Source organism: Neopsephotus bourkii, unplaced genomic scaffold (assembly GCF_033783945.1).
Source record: "Neopsephotus bourkii isolate Nb327-2 ecotype Australia unplaced genomic scaffold, CSIRO-AGI_Nbou_v1 NB_719, whole genome shotgun sequence".
Lineage (NCBI taxonomy): Eukaryota > Metazoa > Chordata > Aves > Psittaciformes > Psittacidae > Neopsephotus > Neopsephotus bourkii.
In genome coordinates, this window is record NW_026901218.1 from 2581494 (window position 1) to 2605418 (window position 23925).

General features: G+C 45.9%; 1 protein-coding gene across 9 annotated transcripts in view; it reads right to left on the reverse strand.

Moving 5' to 3' along the window:
* Window positions 1–23925, reverse strand: part of CADPS (calcium dependent secretion activator) — a 210509-nt gene that overhangs the window by 145998 nt on the left and 40586 nt on the right. For all 9 annotated transcript variants that reach the window (XM_061354231.1, XM_061354230.1, XM_061354229.1 and 6 more), the window contains exon 3: window positions 19991–20323. In XM_061354231.1, the coding sequence (XP_061210215.1) occupies window positions 19991–20323 (333 nt within the window). The remainder of the gene's footprint in view (window positions 1–19990; window positions 20324–23925) is intronic.

Below are 23925 nucleotides of genomic sequence, written 5' to 3' on the forward strand. Positions count from 1 at the left end.
TATAGCTATGAAGAAACAAACACAGGGAGTAAAAATGTGAAGCTTTTAAAAGCAGTCAGTGCACCGGGTGAGAGGAGGATTAGTTCAGCACAAGGAGAGATCTCAGCAGATGGGGCAAGTCCTGCTGTGGGGTACACCATCCTCATCACCTTACTGGTGAAGACGGTGGGTCTAGCAGTTCATCTATGCAATATGAAAATGCTGTTATGTATCCATATTAAATGTAAGATAAATAATTTACATGTACAGATGCCATAACAACTACAGAAGATGCTTCAGCCTGGAAGCAGCTGCTCCAGCAGCATGGCAGGACACACCACCTCCCTTGGCACAACAGCCTGGGGTGCACAGCACTGCTGCTCCAGGCCTGCACTAGCTTTACTCTAACCAGTAAAAAGATACAGACTGTGTGTTGCACTATCCCATCCTGAATCTAGGCTCCGTGTGTGCCTGACCCTGATACCCTTCAATCACCTGAGTGAGCTGTGTCAATGCTCACCAGCTCCAGCTAGGCCTGCCATAGTCACCCAGCCTGCAGCAGCAAAGGCATGGCCTGGGGCTGTAGGTGCATCCTGAAGGCAGTGCTCCCTGGGTGATACACCCCAAAAGCAATCACCCACCAAGTTCCAGATGGTGCTTTGTGCTTCTCTCTTTTTCTGCCATTGGAGGCTACTGCCATAGATTGGCACCTCATCGGTTTTTAAGCATTGATGAATCTGTGTGGAGACAAGGCTTCCAGGCAGCTCGACACAATAGCTTTATAGAGGATGTGATTGAGGACCTGCTCTCGGAGCAGCCAGGAGAGATGCTCTACCTCCCTGCCCTGGGGACCCTTGCTCAGCACATCCCTGAATGGAGAGATGCTGCTGACAGCCGGGCAGACACAAAGCTGAAGTGTTTGGTCCTTTACCCTTCACTACACAAACCCTGCAGGAGAACCACCAAGACAAATACCTGCTGAGCATGGACTGCCTGGGCAGTGGGCATCCCCATAAAAGAACAAGGATGGGCTTTTGGAGTCCTGAGGTTCAAAGTATCTGAAAACAGTCCAATTTAAAATTCCTCCTAGGCTAAAACCTTCCACATCTCATATCAGTGTTCAGAGCAGGCTCCAGGAGTCCAACAATAAATAAGAACATGCAGCATCATGACTGTTGGGTCTTTACTGTGTACAACACAACACATAATGTGAGCAATAAACAATTTTTTTCTTCTTGCTGGGAAGCCAAATGAATCCTAATGCTTTTCCCAACCATAACAGACAGACTGCACTGGCTACAGGCCTCGATTTCTGATACATCAGCTGTAATGGCAATTGCCTTTAGATAAGTGATTACTGAGGCTTTGGGGGCTCCCGCCAGACCCGGTGCATATCAGTGAGAACAATTAGTTTTTTTCCAGGATGTGTATCACACCTAATAGAAAACATTAACTCATGTTACAAATATTTATAAAAAGTCAGGCATAATTAAGCAATTTGCAATTTAAAATTAACAATCTAAAAATTCAGCCGTGTAGACAGACAGCGTTAAATATAACTGCTGTTAATGCGACTGATTTAAACAGAGGTAATACAGCAGCGACAGGAAAAGGCAGTCAATCACATTCCCTGCCATTAACATCCTTCTCCATGTGGAATATTACTACATACAGCTTTCAAACTGCTCTGCTGTGCTAGTGAGTGCAGAAGAGCTGTTTGCCTGCAGCCTGCTCTGTCCAGAGGGAGGGATGAGATGTCTGTCTGATGGCGAATGGAGACAGCTTGCTCTTGAGCATTTTGAACCACTACCTGCAACCCCACACAGCTCTTTGCAGGCACTGTATGTGACATGAACCCCAGCATTTTGTGTATGGGGGCCCTAAGAGTCCAGTGCTGCCCTAAGGGTCTTGCACTGTGTTCATGAAAGCACCACTAGCTTTCCTCCAGCTCCCCTTCCAGGCTTCACCTGTAGTCTCTTCATTATCTTTCTCTAGAGCTCAGTACAGATGGAGCCTCCAGCCAAAGCTTTTTCATCCCCATAGGGTGGAGAGCTGGTTTTCACACTGTTTTACTAATTATTATTTGTATTTAAAGCCAAATAAAGCACTAGTCGCCCAACACCTCCATCCCAACCCAGGCTGGACTACCTCAGCTTTGGCACATGCCAGGATGCAATACAGCTGGAGAAAAGGGAGAAGTACCCATCATCTCTGAACCCTGCACAGCAGGCAAGGGCAGAGCTGGAATGCCAAGGGAGATGGCACAGCAGAGTTCCATTAATAAAAGAGGACCAATTCAGGGATAGGACATGGGCTGGGTGGTGTGTCAGACCAACACTGTAGCTGTATGGTAATTCTTCCAGACAGCTCCTCTCTCAGATGAGAAGAGCGCTCTCATCTCCTGCTTTTTGGGAAAATGTGGTTTCAAACTACATTCAGCAAGGCATGACCTCTTTCCTTTGAAACCGTTACCAGGGCAGGAGGCTTTTGCTTATGGAATTAAGAAAAATCCATTGGATACTCTGACAGTACAGCATTACAGTCTATGCTATTGTCGAGGTCTCCTGGGCTTTCTGAACATTAGTGCACTGCAAAAATAAGGCGATAACCTGCTCTCTGATCCCATTTCACCTGTATTCTACCCTCAGTTTTCCATCTAAGCTTCTACTGAGGGCAACACACTTCATATGGAGAAAGGACATACAGAGAGTAGTGCACAATAAGCAGCTGGAATCCAGATGTTAGCCAGAGTGCAACTGTGACTGCAGGCCTGCAAGCATTGGTACCTGCCTATCTCAGTGAGCAGCTGAGGTTCATTTTAGAAATGAAGAAAAACTTCAATGAAGAGATTAAAGAGAAAAGCAGTGCTTGAAGCATTCTCATGGGATTCAGAGTTTTTGCATTCTGCTCTGTAAGCAGGTCAAAATTGTGTTGCTAGAGCCACCCTTTTTCTTCAGATGAAGATACCATCAGACCCTGCCAGCTATAAAACCACAGGAATATACACATATGGAACCTATAGATGAAATTCTTCCCCTCTATTACTTATTTATTAAATAAACCCATGGAAATCAAGGGAGGGAAAGCAGTGCTTAGGGCACTGGAAAAAAATAATGCATGTGTGCAATCACCAACAGGGTCACCTTGCTGCCAAGAAGAGCAGCAGCTCCTTCTGCATCCCTCTCTTCCTTCAGCTGAAGTCATCTGGAAAAACAAGAAAAAGCAGCCTCTGATGGGACTGATGGCCCAAATACTGCAAGTTGTTAAGGAAGGTGGAGAACAGCAACAGAACCCTTGCTGGCACAGCTGGGAAACACTCTGATACCTGCCCCTGCTGCTTCACAGATGCAAAGGAATCAACGCTGTGACCTTGCATGAAAGCTGAGAGAATAACTTAGTCATTTGGCTTACAGGCTGAGCAATATCCACAGGAGATCCCACCCCTCAAAAAGCATTCATTTCCACAGTTCTTACATTTTCTGCTATCTAACAATCCTAAGCTGTTCTGTTTCTGAAATGGTCAGATCCATCTCAGATCCATCCTCTCACTCTTTATTTGGGGGGGATTTCAAGTGAAGGGTAAAATATTCCTGAACAACTTCACCAGTTCCTTAAAAATCTGAAGGATGTTGAATTCCTCCCAGATCTGCCTACATGACAAACCACGTGCAGGCTCACTCCACAGGATGAGCTTGCTGAAAACCAAGAGATGCGGGATAGCCTCTTCCATATTCCATCAGGAGAAACCCAGGAACTTTTCTGTCTTCTCTAGAGCCATTTTCACACCTGGTCGAACACATCCAAGCTGTGCCAGATTTGTGCTTCTGTCATAGGTAAAATGAATAGAGAGAAAGCAGCCAACTACAAGATGCTGCCTCTGCAAGCAGGAGACCAGCTGAAGAAGGAACAAGTACCTAAGCCGGGGGAGGTGAAAATGGGCAAAGCAGAAAATCCTTCTCTTTAAGTTGATTTATTTCCCCTCTCCAGTTAAACCTGTTTGCCCAGCAGGCAAGGACAACAGTTGGTGCTGAAGCAGAGGCATCAGAGGCAATGCCCACTTGCAATCCCGGGCTGCATTATCATTGCTCGTTGCCATCACTGGCAGGACAAACAGAAACCTGGCACAAACCTGTCATCACTTCTTGTGAACCATCTCCTTTGCAGGTGCCCTCCAAAATCAGTGCAGGGGACACATCATGCAGTAGCTGTGGCATGACTGGCACTGAAATGAAGGTAATCCCATCCCCAGCCCAATCATCACACAGAGTTATTCAGGTTTATGCTGCTGGCAGCTTTCTTAACAGCACAATGACACACACTAAAAACATTTGCCATTTGGACTAGATTTCATGTTTAAAAATGTATAACAAATAATTACTTGCACAGCACAAACCCTATAGCTTCTGCTTCTGAGCAGATGGGAATTTGTAATAAACTTCATCTGACAAAGCAGTGTCCCCTCATCTGCCATCACCTCATCTGCACTGCCATGCGGCATCCATGTATCCCAGTTCTGCTTCCTAACCCAGGTATTTCCATAGCAAAGGCTTTTGGCTGCAGGTGACCAGGCTCCAATCTGCCTGGCTGCAGGGCTCCTTTTTGGAGCGCACCCCAACATTCCTGAAGACTATAAAATAACCAGCCTAAACAAAGTTCAGTTAAACAACTGAACTACTATGACTCGATATTCAGCAACGACACTAACAATTTCACAGTGTCCAAAATCTGCCCTGCCACATGAGACTGATGGGCTCCCAACCCAATATGGACTACTAGCCCCTTCTCATGCAATCTCTTGTATATCCCTAGTAAAATTCAGCCTACAGTCGCTATGTTAAGGCTGTACCCTCCATTAAAACTCAGACTTCTCCAATAGAAAAATATCCAGTGTATCCTCTGGGAGAGAGAAATGCTGTCACAACCTTTGCCCAGTTCTTCCAGACGATCACAAGCACAGGCAACAGTGCCTGCTTTGATCCTGCAGTTTAACTGCACCTGTACATGCCTGGTTAAAGATCACTCTAATACATTTGCAAACAGACCATTTCCCCAGGTGAGCCAAACTATTTAGTCCTTCCACGTGACTCCCAAGACCTTCCCAACGCAGATCCCAGATCTGGATATAGCAGAAGGTTTTATGCAGCCCTATAGAGGCTATTCCCCAATGTTTCCTGAGGTTTTCCAGAGGAGAGGATAAAAAAAGCAGCTGAACATCCTCTAAGGTTTGCTGTAAGTTACCCTGGAGGATCCAGGTTTGCATCCTGAGAAGAGCAGGGGTACCAAAGTTGTTTTAGATGCTGGAAAGCAGAGTAGGCAAACTGCTGTAGCAAAGCAGGACTGGCCCCATCTCCAGTTCAACTGCATCCATACATCCTCCCCAGGACAGGCAGCCAGGAGGGTTTCACAAGAAGATATGCCAAGGCAGCCGGAAAAGCTCTCCACAGAAATCAGCACCATCAGAGCAGAGGGATGGATTTTGCTCCACCTTCAGGCAGGAATCATTACAGCCGGACAGAGTTTTGCAGCAGGCAGGTACTGTCATATCTGAAAGGCAACTCTCGTGTTTCATGATGAACTCCGTTCTGCTTGATGACTTCTTCTGAGCCCATCCCTTCCTGTTACTTGCCATCAGCTGCTGTACCAGCACTTCCCTTCTGCGGGGTTCATGTTGGAATAGGCCTATTCACATGAGAGTCTGTCCCCATTGATTTTCAGTTACATCTGATTTAATGCTATCAATGGGCATTTACTCCTTTTCCAGCAGGACTTTGACCCATTTTTCTTTTCCCCTCCTCACCAGCATCCCTCACTAACAGCCTCACACAGCCCTTCCCAGCAGCCTCTACACAGGGGAACTTTAATTATTAATGATTCTTATGAACTGTCTGTCTTTGAACAGGAGTGATTTACTTCTGATTGATATCCAGTAATTTCACGCAACAGTGGAGAGAGATTCCCTTCTGCTGTGGCATAGCATGAAGCCTCAGGGGGACAGATGTGCTTGCTCTCCTACCCTTGTGCCCTGTGCTGCCCTTCCCTGAATCATCTCATGCATCTATCACTGCCCTGACTGCAGATGACACGAGATTTAAGGCACTGTGACACCAGCTCTCCCAGATAGCAGGGTGAGCTACTGACTTCATGGTGCTTCATGTGACACCAACAACCACTGAGTGGACCTAAACAAAATGTACTTTGTCATCATCCAGAAAAATCACTCTTATTATGAAGCAGACCAGGTCTTCCAAGATCACTAACAATGATGCTTAGATCAAGCACGTACTCTGACGTTGCAAGACCAGTGTTTCTGCCAGTATGTTTAGGATAGAAATAGGTTTTTTTGTTCTGCTTGTTCATCGATGCTACCTATGTTCTTAGCCACACAACAGATGAAACTGCAACTGGCATTACGATAGGAAAGTTTAATGATCCCAATTATCTTCTTGAACATATGTTTAGCTATTTTCATCCACAGAAATAAGACTTCTACTGACTGCCACATGCCCTCAGCTGTTTTGCAGTCTCCATACAATGACCAAGCAATGACCCTGAGTAATTGCCTATGTTAACTGGTGATAAAGAAGATCAGGAGTACATGGCTGGGGAAACAAATGCATAGGAAAGGAGCAGAATCACCTCCTGCCACTGCCCAGGGACAACAGCAGCACAACATTTAGTTAAACCATTAGCAAAACCAGTGTCCAGTTTTCTCCTCATGCTTTGCTAATGACCACACTGTCAGTGGGGACTTAGCTGTCAGAGGAAGGCTGGTGTAACAAGCTCAAAGAAACCATTGTGAACACTGCTGATGTTCATGGGAAAGGCAGAGTTTGAAACAGACCCTTTCCCAAATACTGCTGCTGAATTATCATGTGTGGTTACCATCATTTTTATTATGCATCTTTGATAGCACATAATCCAGTATTCAGGGTGCATTGCTCTTCTATTAATCTAACCTGTATTATTCTCTCTAACTCCGTTCCCCCAGCAGATCCAAGCCGTGATGCTCTTGTCTGACCTGACAGTCATTCTTCTCCACAAAGTTATTTTGGAATCATTTTGACAGTGGCAGCCACAGCTCCTTCAGCTAATTTACATTCAATTGCTACTTCACCATCTGAGCACAACTGTTCCCAGCCAAAAATCTATTAGTAAGGAGAAAAAGGGCAAGTAAAAGGAAAATCCACAATGAGAAAGGTAAATGAAGAACCGAGTTAGAAAGTGACTGAAAATAGCTGCTTGATATTTTACATTTTTGAGAACTGATATGCACAGGGAAGGAAGATGCAGAATGAGACCTCAAGCCACAACGAGATGGCATGTACAACGATGAGGAAGTGTTGCTGATATTACAACACTGAATCAGAAACAATAAGCACTGGGTTTTAATATGAGTTTAAAACATGAAGTGCTGCATTTGGCAAATAACATTCTCATCAAATGTAACAGACATCACCCGAATTAATGAAATTATTGTGTCAATAGTTTCTCTATGAAACCACATCTCGGTTTTGTAGCTATTTTACCAGTCCTGGTCTCAGCCCTGCACCCAAGCATGCAGAACTCCTGGTAATGGCAGCCAAACACATGCCTGCAAGCTCATTTCACCAGTGTTGTACAACATGAGCTTGCCAGCAACCTGGCAGAAACACCAGCAGGATAAATGACTGGTGTCGAGAACAAATAAGAGACCACTTAATTACTCTACTGTTTGGTTTTTACAATTTAAACTACCCCAAAAGCTTTCTCGCTGTCATCTCTGTGCCTAGCTAAGTCACAAAAGCAGCTAGTTATATTTAGCAAAACCCTCCGCAGAAGTGAAAGCTTATGGTCCTCAACTTGGGAACAAGGAAACTCTTCAATGATGCTCCTCTGCAAAGGAATAGCCAAGGAGTAAAGCCTTGCACTGAGTGCCAGCACTCGGGGCTCACATACAACTCTTCTCACTCCCCTGCCACAGCTATCAACGTTTAACACCTACAGATCCCACCTTCACAGCACCTACAACAAAACATACACGCCACTGACATCCGACTTCAAGCTGGCTGCTCAAAAGCTGTCTGCCTCTCTCCCCTGCCTTCTAAGTCTTCCCACATTACATGGGGAACTTCAGCTCAATATTGCCTTTAATCTCAAAATGCTCTTTGGAAGGAATGGCTGTTATACCACCATGATCTTTGTTAAATAGGAGATGCAATCATTTTCCCCTCTTTCGTCGCAATGACGTTTCTACAACAACTTCACACTGAATGACAAAGAATACTGTGCCATCACCTCTCCATCTTCTTACTGTCATCTATTTCAGAGACAAAACAGGACCAAAGGCTACAACATGCACAGATCACTCCTGCTAGGAAACATCACTGCCACCCTGCATTGTGGAACAAAGTCTGTGAGCTGGAGGCCAGCACAGTTTTTATATGACTTCAAGCTACTGTAGCTGCCTTTTAAATACATGAGAGGATGTATTTGAAGCTGGCTTGCATGTAATTCCCTATTGAACTTGCACTCTAATTTCTCACAAAACATAAGTAGAATCAGATGTTCCAGAAAAACCACAGTATATTGAACATGAAAACTCAATACTGAAACAGAAGTAAGGAACAGCTTACATAAGCTTCATTTCTTGTAGTTTGGGATATTGAGACTGAGCCTTTGAAATGCATAAAATCTAGTTTGTTGATCATTTCCCAGTTTATAGTCAGCTCAGTGGGAACAAATACATGCTTACTTTGATATCATTTTGAAGAAAGCTCTTGGCATCTCATTTCTCTTAAGAAATATATGTGTTCTCTTTTTATTTTGGTACTCTTTTAGATACAAACCGGAAGACTAACCCAGCTGTATTTTATATTCATGCAGTATTTTCTATGGCCTGATGCATCTGACTCCCAAAGTTTCTTCCAAACTAAAAATGACACTGTCTATCACATCCCAAGCTGTGGCATGAAGCATTTGTCAAGTAACACAGCAACACTGGCAAATGAAATACAGGGAGTGGAGGAGAGGACTGATGAATAACACATCTTTTTATTGAAATAATTCTCTTTTCTGGAATACTGAATGGAATATGGAAAAACCACATCTTTCAGAAATAACATTAGAGAAAACTCAGTAAAATATTAATACAGAACCTTCAAAATATTCACTTAGTGAATGACGCATGTCACAAGAACAAGCTCTCTATTTAAGACTGTAAAAAGAAAACTGAAAGAGTAGTGTGCAACATTAGGGTAGCACATCTCAGTGAAAACCAGGCTCTCCAACAAGACATTGCTGGTTGAAATGAAGAGCCTGGAGCTCCAGCACAAGCCTCCAGCATGACCATGTATAACCCCTGTATGTCCCATTATCTTTTCATTTCGTTCATGAGATTGGCATTGAATGTTCCTCTGGAAAACAACTGGATTTCAGGGATAAAATACATGATTGAGGGTTGATGTGATGCAAAGCATTGAGGTTTTCATGTGGAATTCAAACTGCATTTAAAGACCTACACACAAAATAAAATTCTAGTGGCTGCATTGTATTTCCAGTTAAAAGGAAGAGAAAGAGAGGCATTAACATAGTGCAGGGTCATGCACCAGTTATGTCTTATTAAGTATTCCAGCCTTCCTTAAGATAAGCATCACATATGGGTTCTTTTGCAGCTAGCAGTTCCTTGCTTAAAGGGAGAGAGAGTTCTGGATAACACCCCTTCTGTCTCCCATGGCCTCCTGGGCTGATTGACAGGAACATGTACTGTGGGGAACAAATGCTGCTCAAAGGGAAAAACAAGATTGCTTTCTCCAAAGGGGGCCAGTGGGGTCATTTCTTTGCCGTGTGTTCTGCTCCCCGTCTCTGGTTGAGGGAAAGACAAAGACAGGAGTGACATTTTCCTTTCCTAATGAAGCACAGGACACGCTGCAGAACTCGTTTTTACATACGGCTGCTTGCGTTGAATTCAAAGTTAGGGAAGCAAGAAAGACTGCTAGAGATCATGGCATTTTGAGAGTTGAATCCCACCTCTGGGAATCAGATTGCGTGGAAGTCCAACTCAGGATCCACGCTCCAACACACCTCAGTTACATTTTAGGTTTTTTGGGTTTGTTTTTTCTAAGATTAGCAATAAACATCTGATTTTATATATCACCTTTGGCTACTGCTCCGCTGTGATAGACAAGATCTAGCTTGGCTTCTCTCTGGGCAGACCCACCAAGTGATTTGAGACTGGGCCACCCTGCACAAGGACAACATGCCCCATAAGATCATCGGGGTTTTCAGCACAAAGTGGTTTCCCTGTATTCATCAGCTTCTCTCAGCAGTCTCCTCTCTGCCAATACAAAGGTAACAGCCATGGGGGTTCTATTTTGTGCCATCCCAAATCTCCTCTTCACTGAGATGTTTCAAGCTATAACTCCTGAATGTTGTCACATTTAATGATGCTCAAGAATTCTTCCTATTTCTCTTCTTGCAAAACCTTCCTCACTGCTCTAGTATCTCTGCCTGCACAGCTGTGCCAGGAATGGCCCATGTTCCTGGCCCTCCCCTCTGCTCTGATCTATTCCTATGATAAAGCTCAGAGGTGGAAGCAGATGGGCACTTGCAGAGGCAGCAGACACCCAGTTAATAACCTCAGGGCCAAAGTGCTTCCCTTCCCAGAGACCTCTGCTAGTCTGCAAATGGCAGCATCCGCACATCATCAGCTACTTCAATCCTTCATACTTTTCCCCAATTGCTCCTACATAGAGCCAGGAATTCACCACTCAACTTATCTTTTCCAAAATGCAAGGTGATCGTAAAAAACTGGAATTAATAAATATCCATTTGAAATGAGGCCTGATCTGATGGAAAAAAAAGTAATCTGCCTAAACAGCAGGGAAGTCATGTCAGCAAGTAGATTTTCAGTGGAAAAAGAGAATGAGCAGTACCTAAATAAAGGGGTTAAGGTAGACTGAAAATGTCAAGTCATTGATATTTTATAAGGTAACTATGGTTATTTTTACAGGTTGAGAGAGCTGGGGTTGATCAGCCTGGAGAAGAGAAGGCTCCAGGAAGACTTTAGAGCAGCTTCTAGTGCCTAAAGGGGCTACAGGAAAGATGGGGAGGGACTCTTCATCAGGGCATGTAGGGACAGGACAAAGGGAATGGCTTTAAACTGAAAGAGGGGAGACTGAGATGAGCTCTTAGGCAGAAGCTCTTCCCTGTGAGGGTGCTGAGGCGCTGGCACAGGGTGCCCAGAGAAGCTGTGGCTGCCCCATCCCTGGCAGTGCTCAAGGCCAGGTTGGACACAGGGGCTTGGAGCAACCTGCTCTAGTGGAAGGTGTCCCTCCCCGTGGCAGGGGGTTGGAACTGGGTGAGCTTTAAGGTCCCTTCCAACCCAAACCAGTCTGTGAATCTATGGTTTTCTTTTATGCATTCCTTTGCAGCATGAACGCAGATGATGAAAAGTATTCATGGGCCAGCTGAAACACAAAAATGAAGGGATACCCTGATGGTAGTAATTTAAACCTTGAACTGTGGAAATTAAATCAGTTCACACAGACAACGAAGAGTTTTCAGGTGATATTGCAACACCGCAAACCCCCCTTTACTAAAGATGAACATCTTGAAAATCATCCTAACTTTAGCCCTAATGTACCTGCAGGGATCGATACTGCTGGAGCAGGATAGATCTGGTCTGATGCCCTGAAGTTGCCCGTGTGGCCTCTGGATAAAGCACAACTGTTTCTAATCTGATTTTGCACAAGCTGTTGAAATGCAGAGGACCACTGGTCCCAGCGTGCTGCATCCCCTCGTGCTGCTTACCGAGGGGGTCACTAATGGCCTGGATGAGTTAGTCTGCTGCTGCTTCTTGACATCATTTTGCATGCTCTTTCATTAGACTAACAAGCTCTCTTGCTTGCACTTACCTCACTGCCAAACGCACAGCAGACCAAAAAGGGGGAGCAGGGAAGTGTCAAGGGTGCCCAGTTGTGACAAATAACATCTGAGTGCTCTATTAAGCAAACTAAACCAGGGCTTTGGCTCAGAGGAGTCCCTGTTGATTTCAGCAGCAAATAATGAATTAAATCCATCTCCAAAACCCCATGGCAGAGGGGCTCCCAGCAGCCGAAGTGTTTCGTATGACAGTAGACAGCAGAAATGAGAGGCTGCTTCTCCAACTCCAGCACTTGCCTGGATGCTAAAACCATTTTCTGTCCCTTAAGTAACACCCCGTAACAAGCCACGGCTTGTTTTGGCAGAACAAATGACATTTGGCTGGGCTAAGGAGAGGTATCCACACCCCTAAACCCAGAGGGAAGGCTGGCAGGAGGTAGCGTGGGAAGGATGCAGTGCAGAAGACTTCTTCAGTCTAATAAACATCTCTGGTTAGTGTTAGAAGAAAACAACTGACTTACCCTCTGCAAGCCTTCACTCCTGTTGCATGACATTACAATTCCTCTGCTAAAACATCTGCTAAACATCTGCTCTTCAGATGCACATTCTAGCCTGGTTTCTGTAAAGGGGCAGTAAAACCAGAAGATGTCCAGAGCAGGACCAGAACTGGAAGTTCTTAGTGCACGAAAACATACATCCCCAACTGGCAGCTAACAGGGTTAAAACACCCTCTGATTAAATGAAAGCATCTTTAATTAGTTTAATTGACCATGCCTCAGCCAAGACCATCTGCTCAGCAGCATTTGCCTGCTCTTTGCAGGAGCGATTGATCAGACATAGCTAGAGAATACAGCACTAGGCTACATCATATTTATTTTGTTTAATAGAAGAGCTAATTTGCTTTAAATTTAATTACAGGGGCCAAGATTGCTCTCTAAGTCCATAACAGCACAGAACATAAGCTGATCCTACAGCTAACAGATGCACACATAGGTCCAGACGTGTCTGTGCAGATCAGACACTTGGTGATGACAGCTTGGGAGAGAAGGTCCCTCCCTGGCAGAGAGTGATCGCTGTGGTTTCCTCCCCAGAAGTGGCCACCCAACATGTGCAATGTCCCCCTCTAACCATCTGAGCTTTTCCCACAGCTCTCCATTGGATGCTGCAGCAGACATGTCCCATCTCAACCACCTTTCCTGCTCTGAAAGACACCAGACATGTAAGGCTGCTATTTCTGCACAATATGGGACCAACAGGGACAACAAGGGGACTATTCTGTACCTCCTGGGTGAGTTCCATCAGCAAACCTCTCCCAGATGCAGTGGCTGGCAGCCGAGGGTCCCACAGAGCCAGACATCACACTTGCCCCAGCCCTGACATTGCACCGTCCCTCTCCGTTTCTCCACCCTTCCATACCACCATCATTACACCCCAAGCTAATGAAGAACAGCAACTCCCCCTCCTCCCCGAAGGACCACGTGTATTTACATTGTTATTATGAAATCAGAAATTTCATTCACTTCCCAATGCTTTTTCCTGTTGCAATTTCCCATCGGGCACTAAATCACTGCTGTCTTTGGGAGGTGCTGGAGCCCTGACAGGCGTGCTGCGGCTGCCACTGCCTGCCACAGGAGTAATTACAATCCTGCAGAAGGCTCCAGGCTGCCATTTCCGTTTCCATGGAAATAAATACTGAATTACTGAAAACAGAGTATATGCTTTATGGATTTCGAGGCTTTTGGTCATCTCAAAACCAACTTAACACGTTTTTATTGGTGGTGGATTTCTTTGTGGGGAGGGGAAATAATACTTGCAGTGTGAAAATAGGAGTGAATGAAAGGTGTTTCGAAACAGTAAAGAGGTGGGGGGAAAAGGTCTGGCTGACGCCCTGGGGATTTGCAAAGGGAACAGCAGTACTGACCAAAACTGCTGCCTGTCCACAGCATCCAGGCATCCAGTCTGGAGAGAGGAGCCCATAGAGGATCATCAGTCCTTGCCTGCAGCCCCAGCTTGCCACCACCATGATGGCCTGTTTCATAGAATCCTAGAATGGTTTGGGTTGGAAGGGACCTTAAAGCTCATCCAGTTCCAATCTCCTGCCACAGGCAGGGACACCTTCCACTAGACTAAGTTGCTCCAAGCCCCATCCTACCTAGCCTTCCAGTTTGCAGGGACTCTTGAGGCTGAAGACCCCCCGCACTTCTGGAGGGATCAGTGTTAGTGCTTAAACACCCAGCATCAAGATGGCCATTTCACAGGCACTGGGCTTCAAAATGAAGCCAGAATAAAAAGCAGTTGCTTTATGTTCTTCAAAAATGACGAGCAGGAAGCAGAAGGGAGTGCTCTGATTCTAAACCCCTTTATCTCTGAATTGAAGAAAGAGATGTATACAGACAGGTAACTCCATGCTGTGTACGATGACCCTGGGGCTCAATTCTCACTATAAGGCAAGGCTGGGAAGTTTGCATCACAACAAACTAAATTAAAAACTTGGATACACACAAACCAAACACCTACTCTGAGGTCACCTAAACCTTCATCTCACTGTCTGAGCTGCTACAGTGCCCCATGGGAGTTTCTGTCCTTACTTGTTTCTCCCTAACTTGGGCTGAATGTTCCAAGTACCACTGCAGCATCTCTGCAACAGGCTCAATGCACCACAGTGAGTCAAGAAACAAACCTGAACTGCAGAGATGAAAGAGGGGCAGGAGGCGAGACATCACCTCAGCAGATTATCTTTAATACTGACTTGAGCTAAAACCAAACATTTGATTCAGGACAGAAATCCTAAAGATCTTTTCTGCTAACACTTCTGAAACCAATTTTCTTGGCAGGGGAACTTTGTGTTTTGTGAGAAATGTCAGCCTTTGGACACAGTGTCCCAATTCAGCTGCAAAAATAAATGTCAAAACAGTGAATTCTAATTTTAAGCCAGCTCCGGTCGGCAAAATTTGTGTTGAAATGTTTCCTTACTAAAATCACAGGACAGCAAAACTTACAAAACAATTTCAATTGCACTTGTAAGAGACTTTCATTCCTTCACGTGAAATAGCAACAAGACAGCAATGGGACTTAGTCTGTGTTGTAGCCCATCCACACATGTATGCTTCTGATGTTTTACCTTCTACCTGGATGGACAGGAATAGATGCTGAAAAACCATACCCATATATTATTATGTACAACTGACATGCGTATATTTAGGTGTTTTCAAATCTAATGTATAAGGGAATTAGATGAAATTGGAAGTTTAGCATTGGTGTTTTTGCGCATTTAACAGTAATGCCACGGTGTACAGGACGCTTCAGGCCCAGGAAAGAAGAGAAAGTCTGATTGTGAAGTCTGCAAATTCACAGTCCTGCATGGTCAGCCCAGAGTCTTCCTCCAAAGCAGGAGGATGGAAGCGTGCAGCTCACCATGTGGCCAGGACATCAGCTATTGCTGCTGGATTAACTGAACAGCGCTGTACCAGCTCCTTCTCACTGCCGCTAAAAATGACTATCAAACACAGCTTGAGATAGGAAAGTAAATCACTGCCCTAGAGCTGGGGAAGAACAAGGCAGGAGAACACCACAGCCTGATTTCCTGAGCTGCTGCTGCAATTCAGCCGTTATGAAGGTCAGTGGGAAACAACAGGGATTGTGCCCAAGGAAATGATGACTGCAGCAGAGACCCAAGTTTGGAACTGGCCAACACTTACAGAAAATAGCTTCTGTGGGACTCTTCCACAGCCACGGGTTACTTGCAAAGCAGAAGAGCTACACTCAAGACTTGCCAATGGGTTCTGCACCAGAAACCCAAGGCTGAAAAACAACTCTCCCTCCACAATGCCTCTCAAACAGCAGAGGAGCTCGCTGCTGGAGCCAGATACCCAATTCCCAAAGCTGACTCCAGTGGAGCAGAAACATCAAAGCCACATAGTGTGTGTTATGCAAAAACCTTAAGCCCCTGTGTATTATTTAAAATGTTCTAGTCAGAGGTTGTGCTTAACAATACCGTTATCTCCGCAACCATTCTGCCACAACACCACTTCCCAGCTCGGTTTCCTAAAAGCCTTTCCAACTGCATCAATCCTTTTTGCGCAGTTGCTATCTCGGATCCTGCCATATCACCACTATCACATTAAGAATACACTTATCTCATACCACCTGGGGATATCACATTAAATAACTCCTTTAGCAATCATCGTCCTTCTGCACAAAATATTAGGTTAGAAGTGAATCAAAATGCTGTTCCAGTCATGTAATTGTTATGCAATTAGTGAGTATGATGTAACAGGAGACTACAGACAGAAAAGCACCTTCTTCCAGACAGCACAAGTTCAAGGTAATGTTTGGGGCTCTCAGCACTGCTCCTGCTCCTGCTTTAGGATGACAACAACTAGGCAAAGCCTTCTTACCCCTTACCTCTTTGCACAGCCTCTGAGGCAGTTTCACCCTGCACACCAAAGCAAGGGAGAGCACAGCAGCACAGCCAGCTGCAGCCAACAGGAGCAATAGGAGAAGCTTTGTTTTCCTAAGCATAGGTGATTGACTCAAACTGCATTAACAGCACCACGAAGAGTGATGGCATTCAGATGTCCTGCCAGAGAAAAGGCTCTGTTTCCCAATTCCACCCATGACTGGCAGACCAGCATAGGTCAAAAGCAAGTGTCTCTGGTATTGTGCCAAACCGCCACTGGGAAGCCTGACTGCCCCCAGATTTGTCTGGGAGGTTTGTTCAGTCACAGTGTAAAGCCTCTGGCTGGCACCACGGCAGGCTGAGAGCCAGGGTCCACAGTGGGCTCTGGCAGGAGCTGCCTGTACACTGCCTGAGGGAGGAAAGCAAACGTATTAATCTCATGAGTAGTACCTGAGCCCGCACAGCATTTCGGGGAATGTTGTAACTTCAGTATACCCAGGAAAATACCAGACAGTGCTCTCCCTTTACTTAAAGCTCACTCACAAACACAATATATAAAATAGTTTGTTCTTATCAAACTGGTGGCAAACGTCAATCAAATGTTAAGAAAAGGATTCAAGCTGTACTTCCCAATTAGCTCTGGTGAGGCAAGAGTCAGTGTGTCTTCACAGGGATGGAAACAAGCACTGCTGAGGCTTACTGTGACCGAAATACAATTCAGACTGAAACAAAACAGCATTACAGGAATAAATTACCATTCATAGGTGTTATGGAACCAGTGTCCCAAAGACCAGCAGGCGAGCTCTGTGCTGCAAGTATGCCTATGGGCTGAGAGGTGTTTGTTAAACCCATCAGGGAAGGGAGCTCACTGCTGGTTTCAGGACAGGCTGCAGGGCAGAGATGCTTACAGGAGATGGCTTGTCAAACGGAGACAGGCAGATGTGGCAAATGAAGATTAATGAAAATGCAGAGTGGTGGTGGAATAGAGAATCAGCAGCTAGAAAGAATTCTTGCAGAAGCATGTCCCAGCCCTGCCATGCCCATAGCACAGGTACCTGGCAAAGCAGGGAGCCATTCAGATCCCTCAGCTGCCTCCAGTCCTCTTCCACCCAGAGCCCATCCATGCTGCTGCAGTGCTGTACACACAACTCTCCTCTCTCCAGATATCCCTGGTTTAGTGCTGTAACATCAGCAGGTGCCTTTGGCTCCCTAATTGATGTCAAACTTCCCACACAGGAGATGCTGCCAGTGCAGAGCAGCTCAGCCCAGTCCAAGAGGTTACAGCACAGGAGAGTTTCCAAGCCACAAAGGGCAGTACCCAGGGCTTGACTTGCATCTTCCAGCCTACAGCAATCGTGCACCCAGCTGCTGCTGTGGCTTAGAAATCTGCCCTGGGTGAACAGCAAAAGCTTTTGGAGTAGAAAATAATTTGCTACTAAAGTTTAGGAGGAAAAGGGAGAAAAATCTCCTGCTTCAGGGCTGATGCTAATGCTTCATCATGAGAGATCAGGAAGAAACTCTCACGGGGGAAAAGGGGCAGGTTACTACATCACTGCTCACTCATTTCCTGCTCTCCCCTGCAGCTCTGCTGCAGAAAACATGCTAGCCAAGTGGTGTGTACCTTCAACTACTGCCAGGAACAACTCAAACAGGCTAAGCAAACAATATTTGTAGGTTGACAGGTTTTACTTATACCCTACAACAGACTGGCTGCAATTGATGGTTGGGACCCTGCAGGAAGGATTAGTGGTCAACAGGATTCTGGTGCTTCCTAGCAAAAGTGCAAAGCAGCTACTGCTGCTCTCCTAAAGGCTGCTGATGCCCGGAGAGCTCCAGAGATCCCTCTGGTATAGCTGAAATGACATGGCCACAAGTAGCACCAAAATAAGGGTCCCCCACAACAAAGCCTGCAGTTTCCCTGTGTGCTCACTGCACCCTTCTTTCCCTGCAGCACCTAATGGGAGAAGGAGCAGCAGCAACCGGATTCCACCCCATCACACCAGCACCACAGCACTATAACCACTCGTGCTGTGCCCCAGCTGAAACACTGCTGGCCTTGCAGCTTTCCGAGCCATATAAAGGACCCTTCCTTCTGCATAGCTAATCCTCACTATTCAGGTATTTAAACCAGAGTAACTCCCATGCTAATATTCGCTTTCAACAGAAATTACATCTTTCTCTAAAAGCTTAAATTACAGGTTTGCTGCCTCCAAGTATTAGGAAAAACCCAGAATTAAATCCTTCAACTTTCAGAGTAAAACCAGGACCTACCGCAGGAAACAGGCTGCTTGATGCAACAGGGCAATGTGTAGGGAGCAGCCACTGGGTTCATAGTAGAAAGGCTCTCATAAGCAGAGATCATCCACAGAACAAGGCAGTCATGATGAAATAACTGCTTTATGCAACACTGGGAACCACAAAGCAAGAGGGTAGGATCACTTACATGCTCATACAAAACCGCCCTAGTTCCTTAGCCAAGCACAGGTCAAGGAAGGATGAGAGACACAGGGCTTGAGTTGGTTTAAGTTCGAAAACCAAAACACTGCAGAACTGACTCAGCTCTCAACACATCACTGAAAACATTATGGGTTTGATTTTAAAGAAGTCCTCCAAGACAGGATGGAGGCATGAGGACCAGTGCAGTCCTTGCTGTTCCCTTTTTGCTACAAAGATGCCTTACTCAGGAGCATTTATTATCCTCTCTTCACTCTGCCATTAATGCCTAGATGAAGAACAAATGCAAGATAAGCCCTTTACAGCTCTTTACACCTTTAACAGGAAGAACAAATGCAAGATCTGCATTAAAAAAAAACACAGATCAAATGATTTTCCATGTCCTGAAAAGAATTCACAGTGTCTAGACACAGACGGACAGAATTAGTCTCAAATGTATTCATTTCAACAAGCTGAACCCCTGAATTAAGGGGAAGACAGTGAGGTCTGCTCCTCCTCTGTAAACTTTCCACAGCAGCACCTTACCCTCCCTGTGACTCTGACATCCTTTATCCCACCTGTGATATTTATATCTGGTTGCAGGGGACTGTAATCTGGGTCACCACCAGCCTGGACAGCCACTGACAGCCCTCAGCAAGAGCTGCTGGAAATGCAGGCAGCTCTGCAGAGTTCCAGCTCTGTGCCTTTGGGGAACTGGCTGGTACTTGGGGGAACAGCAAGGAGAAGAATGGGAAAGGTTTTAATCTATCTGGGAATTCATAGTGCAAGCAGAGCCACCCTGAGGTCATGGGAGTTTGGGACACTCTCTCCTTCCACAAGGGGCATGCAGGGGTCACAGACGTTCCTCTACTTAAGGAGGGCCTGTACAACTTCAAGAAGTGAGTTTGCATAAGACATCCACCCCGGGGCATCAGAGCTTCAAGTACTAGTAAGGTTACTGCCGGTACAGAAGGTACTTTTGTTGCTTAGATTGCTGATGTGACAGAGGAAAGGCGAGTCACAGCAAAACAGCTTGCTTAGGCACCACCAAAGACCTGCTCATCCAGACACAGAGTTGGAGGAATAAAACCTTCCCGTCTCAGCAATCCTATGGGATTCCAGGACAAAAGAAGCATAAGCCCGAGAGAACAAAACTGTCAGTGTAGAAGTCCCACCATGAATCAAAGCCTCTTTCCTTAGTGAAAAAACTCTCAAAACCAGCCCTGTCCAGCCCAGCTCGTAACAGCAACATTTCCATAAGCAAGCCCTTCCCCAAGGAACACTTTTCCAATCACCCCCAGCCTGGCAGAAAGTCCTTACCTGACATGCATTGTACAGAAGCTGATGCTCAAATTTCTTGATCCCCAAAATGTTCTGGAACATCTCGTAGAGCTGCTCCTTGCTGAGGATGAGCTCCGAGGCAGCGCTTGCAGTCATCCTGGCCTGCTGCTTGCGGGGATCCTCTTCCCCACGGTAAATAGCATCAAACTTTGCCATCCAGGAGCTCAGCACCGTCTCCTTGCTGAGGCCATCAATTTCTGGCAGGCTCCGCACCCTCTTCTCAATGTGTTTCTTGAAGACCTCCCGGGAGTCATTCGCTGAGCACCCTCCGCTCTGCACCATCCTGGCAACGCGATCGCTCTTCAGGAATACCTACAAGAAAAGGGTGACTTCAAATGGTGTCAGTTAAAACACTAATAAATCCCCCTTAAGTACCACAAAGTGTGGTGTCACTGCTGGGAAGCCTGCCTGCCAGCATGCTTTCCATTTCCATGTGTCGCCATGGACAGAGGTTTCAGCTGTACTCTGGGAAGTGTAATGAAATCAGGTGAAGCTTCTGCTTTGTGTCTGCTGAAATGGAACATTTTGATGCAATTAGGACTTCAGATGTTGTGGTTGCACCTCACCAGATACATTAATGCCCTTTGGGAAAGCAGGATTATATTTTCCTCTAGCAAAGGTTTCAATAAGAAAGTTATTGCACAACTGCATTCACCTAACCAAGTTCTGCCCCGTTACAGGGAGCCCAGTCATCCTATCCAGGTGAACAGCACTGTATCTATCTGAATAGCATCCCATCCACCTGGGAAACCTGTGACCACTGCAAGGACCAGGCCTACATTAAAAGCTAGTACACCAGAGATCTCTGCAGTGTCACAAGATGGCACTGCATTAATTAGTTTATTGTTACCTTCAGTTAAATAACATCTATGTCCCCACTTCTTCCATACATTAGTGTTTTCAACCTGGGCAACCAGCACTGCACGAGCACTGTTAAAACACTCTGGAAAGGGACAAGGATGAGTAGCCTGATCTTTACAAACTGATGGGTAAACATCAAAGCAACTAAAATCACCAAAAGCTGGCATGGCCACAGGTGGATGAGGCCAAATCCCTTCTTCCTCCAGCTCTGATGCTATAGCACAGCATGGTTCAGCATGGGCTGAGGCTGCCTGGGAAGGCTCTGCAGAGAGTACATGCAAGGTGCAGGATGCTGACAGCAGGAGGGAGGCAGAAGGTGTTTGATGAAGATGCTCTTCCCACATCAAGAGCAGCAGAAGGGTCAAAACCTAACAGATACCTGCAGACCAGGCGATGCCACGGGAGCAACACAGAGCTGAAGGGCAAGAGAGGGACAGGGGTATATTGTGTTGGCTCTCATCTCCTGAGCCCTGAACACAGGAGAGCAATCAATGCCCAGTAAGAATTACTGTTTTATTAATGATGTCGAGAACCAGTGAATGCAGCAGGCTGGGAAGAAGCTGTGCCAGCAAGGGGTGTATCTGTCAGCTCTCAGTAATTAAAGAGCTTGAAGATGACCTAAGGACATGATAAATTTTTTTCACACCGTTCGGAAACGTGGCATTCCATGTTCCTAGACACTTGATGGCACAGGCATCTGTTGGCAGTGGTAGTGGGTTTTGCTCCAGCCCCAAAATACTGATGCTGAAGAACTGGGCTGTTTCCTTTCAACATCACCATGCTGGGGAACACTCCCTGCAGACAGGATAGCCAAGATGCCACCAGCAGCCTCTTTATTCCATGATGAAATGATATCAGAATGCATGTTGTTTCCTTATAGTTTAAATGGCATTTATAATGCAGTGTGTGCAGGTGCTTTTAAGTAATAGGTGAGAGCTATCAAAATCCTAGCTCCCAACACAGCCAAGGAAGTCCCCAGCACAATGACTGTGAGAAGCTGTGGGAGGTCATGGAGAATGGCCACACTGCAGCATCCTCAGCTCTTGCTTTTCCCTCTGCAATCATCCAGGTGCTGTTACAACAGCTCAAATGACTTCTCATAACAGCCACTGGCTCTGGCAGGTATCTGCAGTCCTCACCCCCATCGGAGGGTAGGCAGCACTGCAAACAGAGGGACCTGACTCCCCGTCTCCCCTCAGCCCTGGGTGCAGAGCTGCAGCCAGCAGAGGAAAGGATGGATGGCTGGGGCTGGCAGGGAGCAGGCAGGCGCGAAAGGGAGCCAGCCAGACACAAAGCAGGAGGAAAAGACTGTGAAATAGGAAGATAGAAAAAGATAAAAGAGGTGTTTTGTCCTGCAGAGCGAGCTGCTTTCTTTAGAAAATACCCGGAGCATCGCCAGGCTGTCAGACTGCCTCGCAGCACTACCAGGAGTCAGGAACTGCTCAAGCAAAACCCTGCCATGGGTGCATACACACAGGAAAGCTGACCTCTGAGCTGGGTCAGGCATCTCCTGCCACATCCATAGAGGACCCCCACACATCACGTGTGGCCCCAGCTCTATCTGCCCACAGCAGAGTTGAACATGGGTCTAACCAACCACTTCCATAATACCCACTGGAGGGGCTGATGCATAAAGTTCTGGCTGACAGACGCTTTACTCATTGGAAGTAAAAGGACATTAGAAAAGCTCTTCTGGAGAGTCTGTTAAGAGTGTGCTGGACCTGTCTCACACACACAGGTCTGCAGCATTCCTGCAGGCACAGCAGTGCTTTGTACACCAGCAGCCGAGCCTGCTCAGACCACGTAGGCTTTTAACCTTGAACTATTATAAGACTGGCAACCACATGCTTACTCCTTGACAGCTGATTTAACAGGAGAAACACATACAAACACATTCAGGGTAACAGCAAATGCATTCCTGACCTACGATGTCATCTTCAGAAAACAAAGAGCACCCAAACACAACAAACAGAAACCACCAAAATCTAAATATCCCCCAGGTAATGAACCTATTCTGCACTGCCTGTGGACCTCTTAGAAACACCAGCCATGTCCTGCACAGAGATGGCTGGTTTCAGCTGAGCAAAACCCCCAGTTTTAGTATTTTCCAAGCTATCAGGCAGCTTTACAAACCACTGCCCAAATGCCAAATTCTAGACAGTGTCCATCCAACAGAGAGTAAATAGCACAAAACTGAGATTTGCAGGAGCTGAGATAAGCAGGACCTGCTGTGATTGCACCATGGCTCAATCAAGGGTGGGCACCTCCCTGCAGTGAAGGGAGGAAGAAGACCATCAGCAGAGAACACAGCTCAGGCTCTGAGAGGGGGCAGAGGCTTTGCTTGGTGCCAGTACAGATGATGCTGATGAAGAGACACGTGGCCATGCTACAGCTGCACAGAAGCTGAAAGTACATGGCTGGAAATTAAATGAGACCAACAGTTAGAAAGGAAAAAAGGAAGGACACAGAGTGATGCATTACACCTTTTGTGGCCTGCTTATATAGGCCAGAGCCAGTGGAATGTCCAGTTAAACCAAAGACACAGGGTATGCAGACATCTAGTGCTGATCAGTTGCTCTTTGTAAGGGATCAGTTGGGGTAATTATACAGTGCAGGACTTCTAGACCTAGTCTAGAAGTCTTTCAGCCAGACCCATCCATGAAACAGGGATGTATTTTGCCTCTTTTTAAGCAGTTCCCTTTTCCTGCCCAATACTCCTATCGGAAGAGATTACACTGCTCTTACATCCTAAAATGCAGCTCAGGTCATCTTGAAAGTTTTCCCTGCCAGCATCTGCTTGGTGAAGCTGTGATAAACTGATAATCCCTTGGCAATTTCTTTCCTGATAAGAGATGTAAATTACTCTCAGCTTCCTTCCTGTGGAGAGAATGATGGAGCAGTAACTACTGGGCTGGTGTAATAGAGTTAATCCAGAGATAATTTGTGCTTTCCTTACACAGAAGCAGCTGTTGCCAATTTTTATAGAGTTAAAATTCTCTTCAGTTTTAGTATCTGATTTTGATCCCCTCTTAGATTCCACTTCCAGAGAAATA